General features: G+C 39.3%; 1 protein-coding gene across 2 annotated transcripts in view; it reads left to right on the top strand.

The window, feature by feature from the left end:
* The first annotated feature begins 6,781 nt into the window (after positions 1-6,781).
* rab41 (RAB41, member RAS oncogene family) overlaps positions 6,782-16,150 on the top strand; it is a 46,557-nt gene continuing 37,188 nt past the window's right edge. The window contains exon 1 of one of the 2 annotated variants that reach the window (XM_063060838.1): positions 6,782-7,204. In XM_063060838.1, the coding sequence (XP_062916908.1) occupies positions 7,132-7,204 (73 nt within the window). In that variant the 5' untranslated portion in view covers positions 6,782-7,131. The remainder of the gene's footprint in view (positions 7,205-16,150) is intronic. The other variant, XM_063060837.1, reaches the window with a different exon arrangement.

Below are 16,150 nucleotides of genomic sequence, written 5' to 3'. Positions count from 1 at the left end.
CAAAGAACACTGAGGCCATCCACAAGAAGGGTCAGAGCCATCTGTATTTCCTGAGGAGACTGAGGTCTTTTAACATCTATCGGACGATGCTGAGGATGTTCTATGAATCTGTGGTGCCCAGTGCTATCATGTTTGCTGTTGTGTGCTGGGGTAGCAGGCTGAGGGTAGCAGACACCAACAGAATCAACAAACTCATTCGTAAGGCCAATGATGTTGTGGGGATGGAAATGGACTCTCTGACGGTGGTGTCTGAAAAGAGGATGCTGTCCAAGTTGTATGCCATCTTGGACAATGTCTCCCATCCACTACATAATGCACTGGTTGGGCACAGGAGTACATTCAGCCAGAGACTCATTCCACCGAGATGCAACACTGAGCGTCATAGGAAGTCATTCCTGCCTGTGACCTTCAAACTTTACAACTCCTCCCTTGGAGGGTCAGACACCCTGAGCCAATAGGCTGGTCCGGGACTTATTTTCATCCGGCATAATTTACATATTATTATTTAATTATTTATGGTTTTATATTGCTATATTTATACTCTATTCTTGGTTGGTGCAACTGTAACGAAACTCAGTTTCCCTCGGGATCAATAAAGTATGTCTATCTATCTATCTATCAAGTGCTAGCATTGTGCATTGCACAAAATTCGATAAACAATGCTTATTTTTTAAATCACAAATTCTCGCGGAACCCCTAGTGACCACACACAGAATCCTAGTTGAGAAACCCTACCTTAGACAAATCACTAAATTCCATATTATCTGCATATTTACTTATCTTCTATATTTGCATTCAAGTTGTTAATATATATTGTGAACTGCAGTGGTCCCAGCATTGATTTTTGTAGTACACCACCAGTCACAGACATCCTTTCAGAGAAACATCCTTCCATCACTTCCCTCGACTTCCTCTCTACAGACCAATTTAGGATCCAATTAGCCAGTTCATGTTGAATCTCATAGGCCTTAACTTTCCAGACCCACCTATATGCAGGATCTTATCAAATGCCTTACTAAAGTTCACACGGACAACCATCCTGCCTTCATCAATTTGCTTAGTTATCAAATCAACTTAAAATTTCTTAACTTACTTTATTGCAGATCTTTTTTTAAAGATAATACATTTCTACACAGAAAACATGCATAATTAAGTAAATTTACATCAGCACATATTCTTGTTATTTTTCTTCGTTTAATATGTTTGTGATTACATTTCCCCACAAAATTCTTAAACAATTTATAATAATTCTGACAGTAATCAATGCGGTAAATTAGGGAATAAACACTTCAGGGGTTTCTCCTTTATATTCTGTATACTCAGTGGTCACTTTATTGGGTATACCTGCTCATTAGTGCAAATATCTAATCTGCCAATCATGTGACAGTAACTCAATGCATAAACGCATGCAGACATGGTCAAAAGGTTCAGTTATTGTCCAGACCAACATCAGAATTGGGAAGTGACTTCAACTATGGAATGATTGTCGGATTTAGACAGGGTAGTTTGAGTATCTCAGAAACTGCTGATTTCCTGAAATTGTCATGTACAATAATCTGTAGAGTTTACAGAGAGTGGCCAAACTAGTTCAAGCAGACAGGAAAGCAACAACTCAAATAAGCACGCATTACAACAATGAGATGCAAAAGAGCATCTCTGAATGCACAACATGTCAAATCTTGAAGTGGATGGCCTACAGCAGCAGATGACCACAAACATACACTCATTAACCACTTTATTAGGTAAAGGAGGTAGCTAATAAAGTGGCCAGTGAGTTTGAACTCTCCTGTCAGGTGACAAAAACTCTTCCTAATCATTATTTTTATTTGGGTTTTATTTGTTCAATGTTAGCTGTCACCAATAGGTGCCCACATTCAAGTTAAATTGTTTGCTTATTTCAATCCTGCTTATTTTCTGTATCTTTATTGTTTTTTAATATTTAGTAATCTGATTCATTTCCCCTGGGGCATTAGCTCAGTATCAATAAGTTTGGTTATTTTTTTCTCTTTTACAATGTAACCAATAAACCTGGAATCATCCTAGTTAGCTTTTCTAGCAACTTTCCAATGAATCTATGACATTTTTTCTTTCAGAAAGAACACTGCAATAAAGCAGATTTAGCTTCACTTCAAATCTGAACAAGGTTAGTGTACATTATGGTGCAGTGTCTTCTAGGTGAACCCCAGCATGCCATATAAATACCAACTTTTCAATAATAAAGTGTTTTCGAGAGTAATTAAGTATAAATAATGTTTTTGATATCAGCTCTGGAAAAGCTATAGTTGGCTTGGCTGGTCGTACAATAATAAATCAGTTTAAGAAAACCAATCCCCCTTTCAAATCTTGATTTTTCTTTAGAGAAGATACTTCATTGAATTCTAGTGATAGACGTGTTGGTGGTCCTGACCTATAATCTCCGTTGTTTCTGTCAGACTGCAATTATATTCCCCTAATAACTGTAGTTCAGGACTCTGTGTTGAGGCACCTTATCTTTGTGTAGAGCTGCCTCAGTCTGCCTACTTACAAAGTATGCAGAGAAATGCAACTTGGCTTTCTGCTAATTATTTTAGACAATGGACAACAGACAATAGGTGCAGGAGTAGGCCATTTGGCCCTTTGAGCCAGCACCGCCATTCACGGTGATCATCCACAATCAGTACCCCGTTCCTGCCTTCTCCCCATATCCCTTGACTCCGCTATCATTAAGAGCTCTATCTAACTCTTTCTTGAAAGCATCCAGAGAATTGGCCTCCACTGCCTTCTGAGGCAGAGCATTCCACAGATCCACAACTCTCTGGGTGAAAAAGTTTTTCCTCAACTCCGTTCTAAATGGCCTACCCCTTATTCTCAAATTGTGGCCTCTGGTTCTGGACTCCCCCAACATCGGGAACATGTTTCCTGCCTCTAGCGTGTCCAATCCCTTAATAATCTTATATGTTTCAATCAGATCCCCTCTTATCCTTCTAAATTCCAGTGTATACAAGCCCAGTGGCTCCAATCTTTCAACATATGACAGTTCCGCCATCCCGGGAATTAACCTCGTGAACCTCCGCTGCACTCCTTCAATAGCAAGAATGTCCTTCCTCAAATTTGGAGACCAAAACTGTACACAATACTCCAGGTGTGGTCTCACCAGGGCCCTGTACAACTGCAGAAAGACCTCTTTGCTCCTATATTCAACTCCCCTTGTTATGCAGGCCAACATGCCATTGGCTTTCTTAACTGCCTGCTGTACCTGCATGCTTACTTTCAGTGACTGATGAACAAGGACACCAAGATCTCGTTGTACTTCCCCTTTTCCTAACTTGACACCATTCAAATAGTAATCTGCCTTCCTGTTCTTGCCACCAAAGTGGATAACCTCATATTTATCTACATTAAACTGCATGTCATGCATCTGCCCACTCACCCAACCTGTCCAAGTCATCCTGCATTATCTCAACATCCTCTGCACATTTCACACTGCCACCCAGCTTTCTGTCATCTGCAAATTTGCTAATGTTACTTTTAATCCCTTCCTTTTCTAAATCATTAATGTATATTGTAAATAGCTGCGGTCCCAGCACCCAGCCTCGCGGTACCCCACTAGTCTCCGCCTGTCATTCTGAAAGGGCCACGTTAATCCCCACTCTTTGTTTCCTGTCTGCCAACCAATTTATGATCCATGTGCTCTAATTTTGCCCACTAATCTCCTATGTGGGACCTTATCAAAGGCTTTCTGAAAGTCTAGGTACACGACATCCACTGGCTCTCCCTTGTCCATTTTCATAGTTACATCCCCCAAAAATTCCGGAAGATTAGTCAAGCATGGTTTCCCCTTCGTAAATCCATGCTGACTCAGACCAATGCTGTTACTGCTACCCAAATGTGCCGCTATTTCATCCTTTATAATTGTCTCCAGCATCTTCCCCACCACCGATGTCAGGCTAATTGATTTATAATTCCCTGTTTTCTCTCTCCCTCCTTTCTTAAAAAGTGGGTTAATATTAGCTACCCTCCAGTCCTCAGGAACTGATCCTGAATCTATAGAACATTGGAAAATAATTACCAATGCGTCCACGATTTCTCCAGCCACCACTTTCTAGAGTTTTGTTTACTAAAATGCCTTTCTAAAAAAACTGGCTATCCTGCAGAACCTTGAAAAAGTAAATGACAGAAAGACATATAATTTGATTTTGTTGCTCTAGTTATTTTCTGTTTACAGTATGTTTAGATAACATTTAATGGGAGTCATATATAAACCTATCTATAAATCTGAAGAACACATCCTTTCATTTTGTTGTGATTTTCTTCTTTTAGTGACATTTGTTTCATTAACATACTCCTGGAATTTTAAGAGTTGCATCCTTTTGGGATAGAATTAGATTTTGTTTAGTTCATAGTACTGAAGATTATTGCGCAATGAGTAGCAGGTAATACATATGCTTTTTGTTCCAGCAGGCATTGGCTTAGATTTGCAGCATTATGTCCACAAGTAAAGGCCCTGATACTTACTAAATGATGCATTGAGACTGGGAGTGAAAGTTATGAGAGGCAAACTTAGAAGTGCAGCTTACCAGGTGGATGTTCTGCATGGACCAGAACTACATGCAAAAACCAATTAGGATATCTGAAACAGCCCCCCTTGACACTGTTGTTCTTCCCACAACTACCTCTATAAGGTCACCCCTTGCCTCCTATTCTGCAGTGAATCAAGCTGCTGTTTATCTATCTGTACTAATTAGCTCTGTCTACTGGATGCCATATCTTGCTTTTCACTATGCTGTTAGTCCAGCTAAACATGAAGTTTAAACATGGGCAGATCAAAGGCTAGATAACCTGACATGAATCACTGTCCACAGGGTTCATATTAGGAGAGTGATCAATACAGCACTAATAACTCTCAAGAAGTTCAATACAATCCAATACATAGCAGCTTTTTGGATTGGCACAATAAATGTTTATTCCTTCTTCAACTGACACAGGATGGCTGTAGTGTATATCATCTTCAAAATACACTGCAGTTTTTTGCACAGGTTATTTTGAAAATTACTCCACTCCCCATGACCTTTGTGACCATGAAGAAAACGGGCAGCAAGTGCATTGGAACAACATTGGCTTCAGGTTTCTCAATTATTCTTGAGAACATGCTAGTGAGCACAGTCTGAAATGCTACAGTCCTTCTAGTAATAGAATACCCACAATTTTGTTGGATAGAAATTTCCTGGATTTAGACTGAGTGACAATGAAGAAGTGGCAATACATTATCCAGCAATGGTCTGGAGGTGTAGAGAGATTGTAATTCCAAAGTGAGAACTAGCTAGTCAAACAGGAAACTGGGAAATGTTAAGGCATCGGAAATAATGCAGTTGAAGGTGAGAAGAGACTAATAAGACAGAACGAGAAGAGCCACCGTGGGAAGGAAACCATGGGTCTACCAGGACAAACTTGCTTTTGAATCTTAGGAATAAGAATGGTTGTAGAACCAACTATAAGAAATTATAGAGAAGATCTTCAGAAGAAATGAAGTTAGTGATTGCTTGGGAAACAATTATCTGACATTTTCTGGTGGTGTGCTGGTCCAGAAAGAGTCATGATCACATGACAGATCTGCTGTTCAGCTTCTGTCAACAGATTTGCTGAAAATGTTGCTTTTAATCTTTAGTGGGATAAAGATGTGAAGGGATGGTGACTATGATGAAAATGTACCATTTGTGACCAGAAAAATTACTATTTTTATTAATCATCACCAGCTTGCACATGCAAATTAAAATGGCATACCTGCTATAATTTCACTTTCTTAATACAGTAATACACAAACCTTTCTATGGGTTTCTCTTGTAATTGATCTACTTCTGTAGGGAAACTGCTTGAATTTCACTACTTAGCCATGTTAAACTCCATTTGGTATTATATAAAAGCAATGTCTTTCCAAATTACACAGTAAATCCTCAGTGCGTTCTAAACCCTTAACAAAGTCCATTGCAGAATTTACTTACAGCATGAAACATGAAGATCTCAATGAAAGTAAGTGTGGTGTATTCAAGAACATTGCAGTCTGATTATAGAACTTTACAAAATTTTACTATCCTTCTTAGTTCCTTCAGGTAGACTTTCAACTTTGTTTTGCGAGTTCAGAGGTGGAGAAAGAAATACAGGAAAAGCCAGGGATTAATATTATTGCTTACATCATGTCATGAAGCAAATGTAATATCTGTGGGCAGCCAAATTTAAGGAGAATATTCCTTCTCAGTTAATGCAGTCAAAGGCATTTCTGAGGTCAATAAATGGTCACACGTAATAGCTGGTGCAGCTCTACATTTTTAAACAGCTATTGCAGAGGGGATCGTGTCTGCTGTGCCTCAGGATGATCAGAATCCATACTGTTCATTCAGAGAGTAGCTCTTTGGCCACTGGAAGAAGGCAGTTGAGAAAGGCCCTGGTGATGACTTACCTTGTGGGTACAACAATTAAACCTCTCTATAGCTCCTAGTGTCATATTTGCCTCTTTTGCAATCCAGTGAGCAGTTAAGGCACATGTTAATGCTTCATACGGCGGCTGTTTTAAATAAAGATTATTGTCCACAGCTAATGTTATTTATTACAGATAGAGGCAAGACCATTATGACATTAATCTACTGAAAGGGATGTAAGGTTCTTTATACAGTATACATAAATTTCAGAGCTGACGTCTGATGAAAGGCTATCAACCTGAACAATTGACTCCTTTTCTCTCTTAGTACATGTGTTTGAGGTATTGAGTATTTCCAGCAATACCCTTTATAATATAAATGCAAATTCTTATCGAGGTTCCCTTAAGGATATGCGAACTGCGCCTTCTCCTTTTCCGCATATACAGCAGAAGTAACTTATTGTGAGAAAGTAATCTATGACGCTTCAAAAGATTATAATCGAACATGTTCCTTTACAGATATCTTCCTTTCAGCAGCAGATTCACCTCGCTCCCACCTCCGAAGCAAACAACGAACAGTATGTCATCATAGTAACGTGGCGGCCATCACACCCTCATCAGCAACGTACAGGGTGGGGTCGTCAAGCGCCGGCGGAAGTGACGCACTTGTTGCTGCGGTGACGAGCTTGTCTTGGTGGTCGTCCGATCTCGTTCCTTTCGTTTCGCTTTTTAGCACAATCATGTCCGGCGGCGGTGGAGAGTTTGGAAATCCCTTACGCAAGTTTAAGCTCGTCTTTCTTGGTGAACAGAGCGGTGAGTGGTCAACCTAGGCCCGAAGATGAGCCTCGGATTATCGTGAGCAAAACAGGCTAGGGCAGAGCGCAGGGTGGTAGCATCCGGGCCTTTGGGCGACTTTCAGGCAGGCATTGGGTCCGCGGTGTTTTCCGTGCGCTGCAGGATCGTATTCTCAATGCCGAGCAGATTCACGCCGAAGCCTGGCAATTCACGCCATTTAGATTTGGGTCTAGGACCAATGACCTCACTGAAGGAGACTCCCTCCTCCCACCTGGAAACTTTAGTGATCTAGGCATTAATAATAATGCCTTGAGCGCTTACCCTTTTCTTCTTGTTTAATGATTAGTTCATTAGCTAATAATCGGTCTGTCTCACTCCCTTTCTAATTGTTAGGCCTTTGCATCTCTTCCTCAGACGTTTCTTCCGTTCTTCAGAAGTCGTGTTCTTTTGTATTTTATTTTTTATTTCCATATCCTCATAGACATATCAAGTTAGCCACATCTTTACGCATCGCTCCAAAGTATTAATTAATATGTTGATCAGCAAGTTGGTTGGAGAGCAGCGAAAACAAAATGTGGCTGAATAATATGTATTTGTCAAACTCCAGTCTAGTTTCGAGCAGGCTGTTGGTATTATTATTCTTTTACCTGCAACTGCTGTCTTTATACGATTTGGGACAATTTATCTGAAATAATTGAATTCCTGTCTGCTGAAGCCAATTTTGCATTTAAGTTTATGAATGGATGAAAAATTTCAACTATTAGCTGGGGCAGCATCTTTGATCTGTAATATTGAGACACTAGTCTCTATAAATATTTCATGTTTCAAAGTCTTTTAAAATATATGCTTGCCTTATCTGTAACGTTTACTGCAGTCAGCTGTTACCTAAAATTGGATGTAAAAGATTCAAATGTTGTTAGTGCCAATTTTTTTTCTTAAATTTCAAAGCATTTCATCTCGGACAATCCACATTGTTTTGCCACTTTTCCTTTCCCAGTTTAGGGTCATTTAACTGCATGTACGTTCCTGTGAATGGCTTTAGCAATTTAGCAAATAAACCTAAAGTAGATCTCTTGTTCTACCAGTTAGTGAAGAAACGCTCCACAATTAATAATGTGCAAAAAAGCAGTTGTTTGCACTACATTCAAAGGTCCACTCTTGATTTTCTCATAGTGGTTTGTAGATTATTGTGGAATCTGATGTTTGACTTAATGCTCATCGAACCCAAGATCTCCTTGGTGGAGGTGGTAGGTGGTGATAATAAAAGAATGTTCCAAACCATTGGTTCTATCTTGCTATTTTCTGTGTGGTAAGTAGCATACCCATACCAACTCCAATTATCCAGTTGCTTACAAAAAAAAGTTACTTTTGTTAAACATGAGATTTTGCAGATGCTGGAAATCCACAGTAACATGCATGAAGTGCTAGAAGAACTCATCAGGGTTAGGTAGCATCTATGGAAATGAATAAATAGTCAACATTTCGGGCCAAGTCCCTTCATCGGGATTGGAAAGGGGAGGAAGATGCAGGAATAAGGTGGGGGAGGAGAGAACAAGCTAGAAAGTGATGGGTAAAGCCAAGTAGGGGGGCATTGAAGTAAGAAGCTGTGAGGTGATAGGTGGAAAAGGCAAAGGGCTGGAGAAGAAGGAATCTGATAGGAGAAAAGACTGGACCATGGGAGAAAGGGAAGAATAATTACCAGAGGGAAGTGATAGGCAGGTGAGGAGGAGGAGGTTAGAGGCCAGAGTGGGGGAATAGAAGAATGAAGGGAGAGGGAAAAGATGATCAATGTTCATGCCATCTGGTTAGAGGCTACTGAGACAGAATGAGATGTTGCTCCTCCACCCTGAGAGTGGCTTCATTGTGGCAGAAGAGGAGGCTCTGGACTGACATGTCGGGTAGGGAATGGTGATGGAGTTAAAATAGTTGGCCAGCGCTGATCTTTGCAGGTGGAGCTGAAGTGCGCAACAAAGCAGTCTCCCAATTTATGCCATCTCACCAATATAGAGATGCATCAGGAGCACCGGATACAATGGATTACCCCAACAGATTCTCAGGTGAAGTGTTGCCTCACCTGGAAGTACTATTTGGGGCTCGAAATGGAGGTGAAGGAGGAGGTTAATGAGCTGGTGTAGCATTTCTGTTGCTTGCAGTGTGCCGGTATGAATGGACAAGGGAATCATGGAGCGATCTTTGCGGAAAGCAGAGAGTGGAATAGAGGTAAAAATGTATTTGGTGGTAGGATCTCGTTGAAGATGGAGGAATTTGCGGGGAATAATGAATGTGCAGACTCATGGGGTTGTGGGTGAGGACAGGGAACTCTATCCCTGTTAAGGCGGCAAGAAGATGGGGTGAGTGCAGGTGGGGAGAAGATGGGCTGAAAGTTTTGTTAACGTATTTGTTAGTTTTAATTTTGATAGGAACCTGCTTGCTTTCTATGATGCCTTGTATTTGTGGTTCCTGCAAAGGAACCTGTACATTGTACCAGGAGCATTTATATTATCCCTCTTCAGAGCTAATTTCTTTGTTGCATTTTATAAAGGGCCATGGACTTACTGTTCCAGCAGGAAATCTCACAGGCAAAATTATTCAATATGATGTTCAAGTGAGGATATCCAATGTAGAGTATTTCTTCACAGTGAGAAATAGAATAATATGCTGTTCATACTTTTGCATACAAATCAAAGTAAATAGATTTAGCAAATTTGAAAGCAAGTAGTGTAATGGCCCCTTTTCCCCCCAAGAAGATCTGAATGCAAAATTAAGGGTATCTTGCTCCAATTATATAAACCTTAGTGTTGCTGCATCTGGAATATTGTGTACAGGTCAAGTTTCTCCACCTAAGTATATACGGGCAGTGAGGTACAACAAAGATTTGCCAGATTGCCTGGCATGCTGCATGCCCTACATTCTCATTCAAATGGAAAGAATTTCTCCAGGCCTAACAGGGTAGATGCAGAGACATTTTAGTTGGTTGTGGCATCATGAATCAAAAAACACTGAATGAAAATAAGGGGTCGACCATTTCGAACAGATGTGAAGAAATTTGTGAACACATTGTGAATTCGGTCTTCAGAATTCACTGTCCATTGAAGGCTTTTATATACAAGATCAAAGTTCAATAGATTTTTGCTTTGAAGAGAACTGGAGGATATGGGGTTACTGCAAGGTATAAGACAACGAAGCAGTATTAGGCCATTCGGTACATCAGGGCTGCTCTGCCATTTCATCATAGCTGATTTATTATCCCTCTCAACCCCATTCTCAAGCCTTGTCTCTAACCTGTGATTCCTTAACTAATCAAGAACCTATCAACCTCCACTTTAAATATACTCAATGGTCTTCACAGCTGTCTGCGGTAATAAATTCCACAGATTTATCACCCTCTGATTGAAGATTCCTCGTCATCTCTGTTCTCAATGGTCATTCCTCTTTGCTAAGGTTGTGCCCTCTGGTACTAGACTCACCACTACAGGAACCATTCTCTCCACACCCACTCTATCTAGATCTTTCAATATTCAATTGGGTTTAATGAGATTCCCCCCCCCCCCATCCTTCTAAATTCCAATGAGTACAGACCCAGAGCTATCAGACGCTACTCATATGATAACCTTTTCTTTCCTGGAGTCATCCTTGTGAATCTTTCCTGAACACACTCCAATGCCAGTACCTCTTTTCTTGTATGAGGAGCCCAAAACTGTTCACAATACTAAAGGTGAGGCCTCGTCAGTGCATTATAAAGCCTCAGCATCACATCCCTGCTCCTGTTTTCTAGACCCCTTGAAATGAATGCTAACATTGTACTTGCTTTCCTCACTACCGACTCTACCTGCAAGTTAACTTTTAGAGTGTTCTGCACAAGGACTCCCAAGTCCCTTTGCATCTCAGATTTTTGGATTTGAAAGTAATCTGCACACATATTTCTACTTCCAAAGTGCATGACTATGCATTTTCCAACATTGTATTTCATTTGCCACTTTCTTGCCCATTCTCCTAATCTGTCCTAAGTCCTCCTGCAGCCTTTCCTTAACACTACCTGCCCCTCCACCAATTACAAACTTGGCAACAAAGCCATCTATTCCATCATGTAAACATTGATATATAACATAAAAAGAAACAGACCCAACACTAACCGCTGCAGAACACCACTAGTCACTGGCAGCCAACTAGAAAAGGATCCTTTTATTCCCACTCGCTACCTCCTACCAATCAGCCAGTGCTCTAACCATGCTAGTAACTTTCCTGTAATACCGTGGGCTCTTAACTTAGTAAGTAGCCTCATGTGTGGCACCTTGTCAAAGGCCTTCTGAAAGTCCAAATATACAACATCAACTGTTTCCCCTTATCTATCCTACTTGTAATCTCAAAGAATTCCAACAGGTTCGTCAGGCAAGATTTTCCCTGAAGGAAACCATGCTGACTTTGTCCTATCTTGTCCTGTGTCACCAAGTACTCCATAACCTCATCCTTAACACTTGACTTCAACAACTTCCCAACCAATGAGGTCAGGCTAACTGGTCTATAATTTCCTTTCTGCTGATTTTGCAATTTTCCAGTCCTCTGGCATCATGCCAGCTTCCAATGGTTTTTGAAAGATCATTATTAGTGCCTCCACAATCTCAACTGATACCTTTTTCAGAATCCGAGGGTGCAGTTCATCTGGTCTGGGTAACTTGTGTACCCTTGGGTCTTTCAGCTTCTCCTTTGTAATAGTAACTGCAGTCACTTCTCTTCCCTCGTACCCTTCAACATCTGGCGCACTGCTAGTGTCTTCCACAGTGAAGACTATTGCAAAATACTCATTTAGTTCATCTGCCATCTTGGTGTTCCCCATTATTATTTCTCCGGCCTCATTTTCTAGTGGTCCTATATACACTGTCATCTCTTTTATGTTTTACATACTTGAAAAAGCTTTTGATACTGATTTTGTATACACTTTGATATTGTTTGCTAACTTGCTTTCATATTTCATCTTTTCCCTCCAAGTAATTCTTTTAGTTGCTCTCTGTAGGGTTTTAAAAGCTTCCCAATCCTCTGTCTTCCCACTAATTTTTGTGTTGTTGTATGCCGTCTTTTGCTTTTACATTAGCTTTGACTTCCCCTGTCAGCCACGGTTGTACTATTTTGCCATTTGAGTATTTCTTCATTTTTGAAATACATTTATCCTGCATTTTCCTCAATCTTCCCAGAAACTCATGCCATCGCTACTCTGCTGTCATCCCTGCCAGCATCTCCTTCCAATTTACTTTGGCCTACTCCTTTCTCATACCACTGTAATTTCCTTTACTCCACTGAAATACTGCCACATTAGACTTTACTTTCATTTCTAACCTTTTCTTTCATTCATATGCAGCTGTGGTAAACGATCAAATAATCTTATTGAATGTTAGAGCATACATGAAGGACTGAAAAGCTTGCTTCCACTTTCCTTGTTTGGTTCAGCTTGCACAATACCAAAGTTTGAAGGCAACTTAACAGAATGATTAAGAGTAAAAAGGGACTGGAAAAGGTCAATTCAGGCATAAATCTATTTTGTCCACAGTCTGTTATCAAATAAAATTAAAAAGATAAAATTGCAGTTTTGCAAGGACTAGTAAAAGAAATCAAGTGGGCAGTGATGCATACATTGATGTACTTGGGTTTTTTAATGTATAATTCTAACTTAATAAAAATATTGAAAACCTTGACGGTTTTAATTCATTTCTAAATTTGAGCTACATCACCTTGCTTTATTATTGGAAATACAAATGATATATATGGGCCTGTTTTCAGGGAAGTATTTATGTTACAAAAACAAATTTTGATGCACTTGGACAGAGATTTATGACGTGAGGAAGTGTTATTTCATCAACTGAGATTACTAAAGTCTGTTAAATATTTAATTTTCCAAAACTTTACCAGGAACAACTTAAAACCAACAATCTCATGCAGTCTGTCATCATTACAGTATATTCTCTAAGAGTATCGCTGGTGGTGATGCAGTAGTAAATGTAGTGTAGTAGCAACTGGACTATTCATTTAGTAATAATCAGTGCGTGTGGCAGAAGCATAGTGTACATTTTGTGTGGGTTATCGTCATTCTGTCTACACTAATGCTGCCTTGGTAAAGCAAAATTATCAAAGACCCTATCCACCTTGGACATCTTGTCTTCTTCCCACCCTATCCAGCTGAAGATTTAAGAGTCTGAAAGCAATGTACCACTATGCTCAAGGACAGCTTGGATCCCATTATTAAAAGACAATTGAAAAGTCCCCTAGTAAAATAAAAATGAACTCTTGACCTCAATCTATCTCATTATTACCTTGCACCTTATTGTCTGCCTGCACTGCAGTTTCTCTGTTTACCTTGTACTACCTCAATGCACTGTTGTATTGAATAGATCTGTATGAACAGTATGCAAGGCAGGTTTTTCACTATCTGTACGTGTGACAACTTCTACCTCCACCCTTCTAGGTGCTAACCAGTTAATTTTGGATTAACAATTTTACAGTTGCATGGTCTTTTTATTTTTGAGAATAAATCTTGCTAGGATTATTCTCAGAAAACAATATTTTCATAATTTAGTTCTTAAAATGACTATTTATATTAAGTTGTGGTCTACAGGTCAGTGAGCTCATATCATAATAGGTCAGTGTTCAGAAGTCAGTGCTGCTTATGTTAACCAACAAGCCAGAAATATAATTCCTGTTCATTATTAATTTTCTGACCTAGTATATTTTCCAGACTTAAGTAAAACTATCAACTGTATCAAAAGATCTAATTAGTGTATGTTATATATTGGATATAATTTGCTTAAAATTGCTAGATTGTGCAAACTGGTCATAAAGTTAAAATCCCAAGACTAGGCTAAATCAAGATTTTTTTTATGTGGCTACGGTTTGAAATTCTTTTTTCACTCATTAGGGTAGCCACTTATAAGGGCCAAATTGTACCGGTCCTGATGTTCACAAAATGTACTGGTCCACATTACAAGAATGTATTGATGAGTTATCCTGTACCACCTTTGGTATTAATTTCACCCCTGTTCCAGGGTTTTGATTAAATGCCAAATACTGTGGTGATAGTCAGTTCTTTCATTCGCTCATATGTGGCACCCTCCTTCATTCTACAAATTTCATTAATGAGCCCTAGGCAACCCTGTAGGTATCATGGGGGGTGTGGGGGGGGGGGGGGAATTGTATATTATTTGTATCCTGAGGCTTTCTTCAGTCAAAAATCATGATTCTGCTATTTTCTCAGATCAGCTTTTGCTGATCAGGAAATTATGTTTCCTAATGTTGCTTCAGGCAAATAATACTGCTTTATGCATCTGCCCGTACTAGAATGTTTCAGTTCACATGGAAATTAACCCTTACCAAGCATGTCATTGGCAAAACTGATTCTGAACCCAGTGGAAATGATTGACTCTTGCCACAAGGATTTTAACTGCAAGGACATGTTTTTAAAATCTAGTCCTGACTAATTACAAGTTCTGACTAATTCCTTTATCTGAAATTCTGAAATCCAAAAAGCTCCGAAAAAGGAAGTTTTTTTTGTCAACAGCTGACGTCACTCAGGTGTGACGTGGCAGCACTAGCAGAGGCCACCAGACGTCATTTGTGGCTCAGCGCTCGTACTGGTTACACGTGCATTTGCTGTTTGCTGATATTTTGTGTTCACTGTTGACTTTGTATTTAATTTCACTGTAAAAATGTCAAAAAGAGCTGCAGATACCCCTATGGGTAACAATGAGAAAAAGAGAAGGAAACATCTGTCATTATCAATAACACAGAAAGTGGAGTTATTGCAGAAGCTTGATTGTGGTGTGTCTGTGCGGCATCTTACTGAAGAAAATAGTGTCGGAACTACCACTGTATATGATTTAAATAAACAGAAAGACAAGTTACTGAAGTTTTATAGTGACAGTGACGTTCTACATTTATTCCAATAAGTTATTTACCATGTGTTTGATTCGGTTCATTTGAAGCTGTATATTTTTGTTTTATTGAATGTTTTTGTTGGAAATTTTTTTCTTGTCATTATTCCCTAAACAATACAGTATAACAGCTACTTACATAGCATTCACATTGAATTAGGTATTATAAGTAATCTAGAGATGATTTAAAGTATACGAGAGGATGTGCGTATGTTTGGTGCGCCGCCAGGTCCTAAAGTCCACCGCACTGAGCCAGGTTAAATAAGGGACTTGAGTATATGTGTTTTTTGGTATGGGGGGGGTGGGGTTCTGAAATCTTAAAAATTCTGAAATGCAGCTGGCCCCAAGGATTTCGGATAAGGGATTGTGGACCTGTATTTTACTATCCAGTGTGTCCTTTACTGAAAGGTATAATCTTCCAATTTTGATTTCTTCTATCTGATATGTCCTTTTTATAATTTGCCAACCAGATCTTTACACAGTCCCCTAATGCTGTCAAACCAAAGCTTAATTGTTTCATAATTTCCACATTTTCCTCAGTTTGAAGATAAAACTTTACATTTGGTTCAATGTGTTTGGCCTTTTCTTTAATGAGGCTCTGGTGATTTTTCTCATTGGTGTTGAGGAATTTTAACCATTGTGTATCCTACTTCTCTTGTGCCTTATTCTTTATTTGCGCTTCATTGGAAGACTTTTTGAAATTACCTGAATACCATCTTTTGCACTCCCTTTGTATTTGTACAGATAATTTATTGAAATTGCTGCAAAAAGATGTTTCCTGTTTTTCCACTGGTCGTTTTCTCTTTGGTTGTGATTTGCACTTGTGCTAAAAACTAGCTGTTCAATAGTTCCTTGAGTATGCTGTGTTTCCCTTGTACAAATACAAATAGTTAAATATCCTTCTGTTTTCTCTCTAGATTCTTTCAGTCCTGTCCAAGTGTCTTCACCTCTATTTTGGACTATAGTTGGTTTATTTAATTATTTTTAAATTTTATTTTCTGACATGTTAAACTGATTTACCTGTCAGATAAATGTTTTTAAGTCAATT

This window comes from Mobula hypostoma, chromosome 10 (genome assembly GCF_963921235.1).
Source record: "Mobula hypostoma chromosome 10, sMobHyp1.1, whole genome shotgun sequence".
Lineage (NCBI taxonomy): Eukaryota > Metazoa > Chordata > Chondrichthyes > Myliobatiformes > Myliobatidae > Mobula > Mobula hypostoma.
The sequence above is the reverse complement of the archived record's forward strand: the minus strand, read 5'-3'. Positions and strand labels throughout refer to the sequence as shown.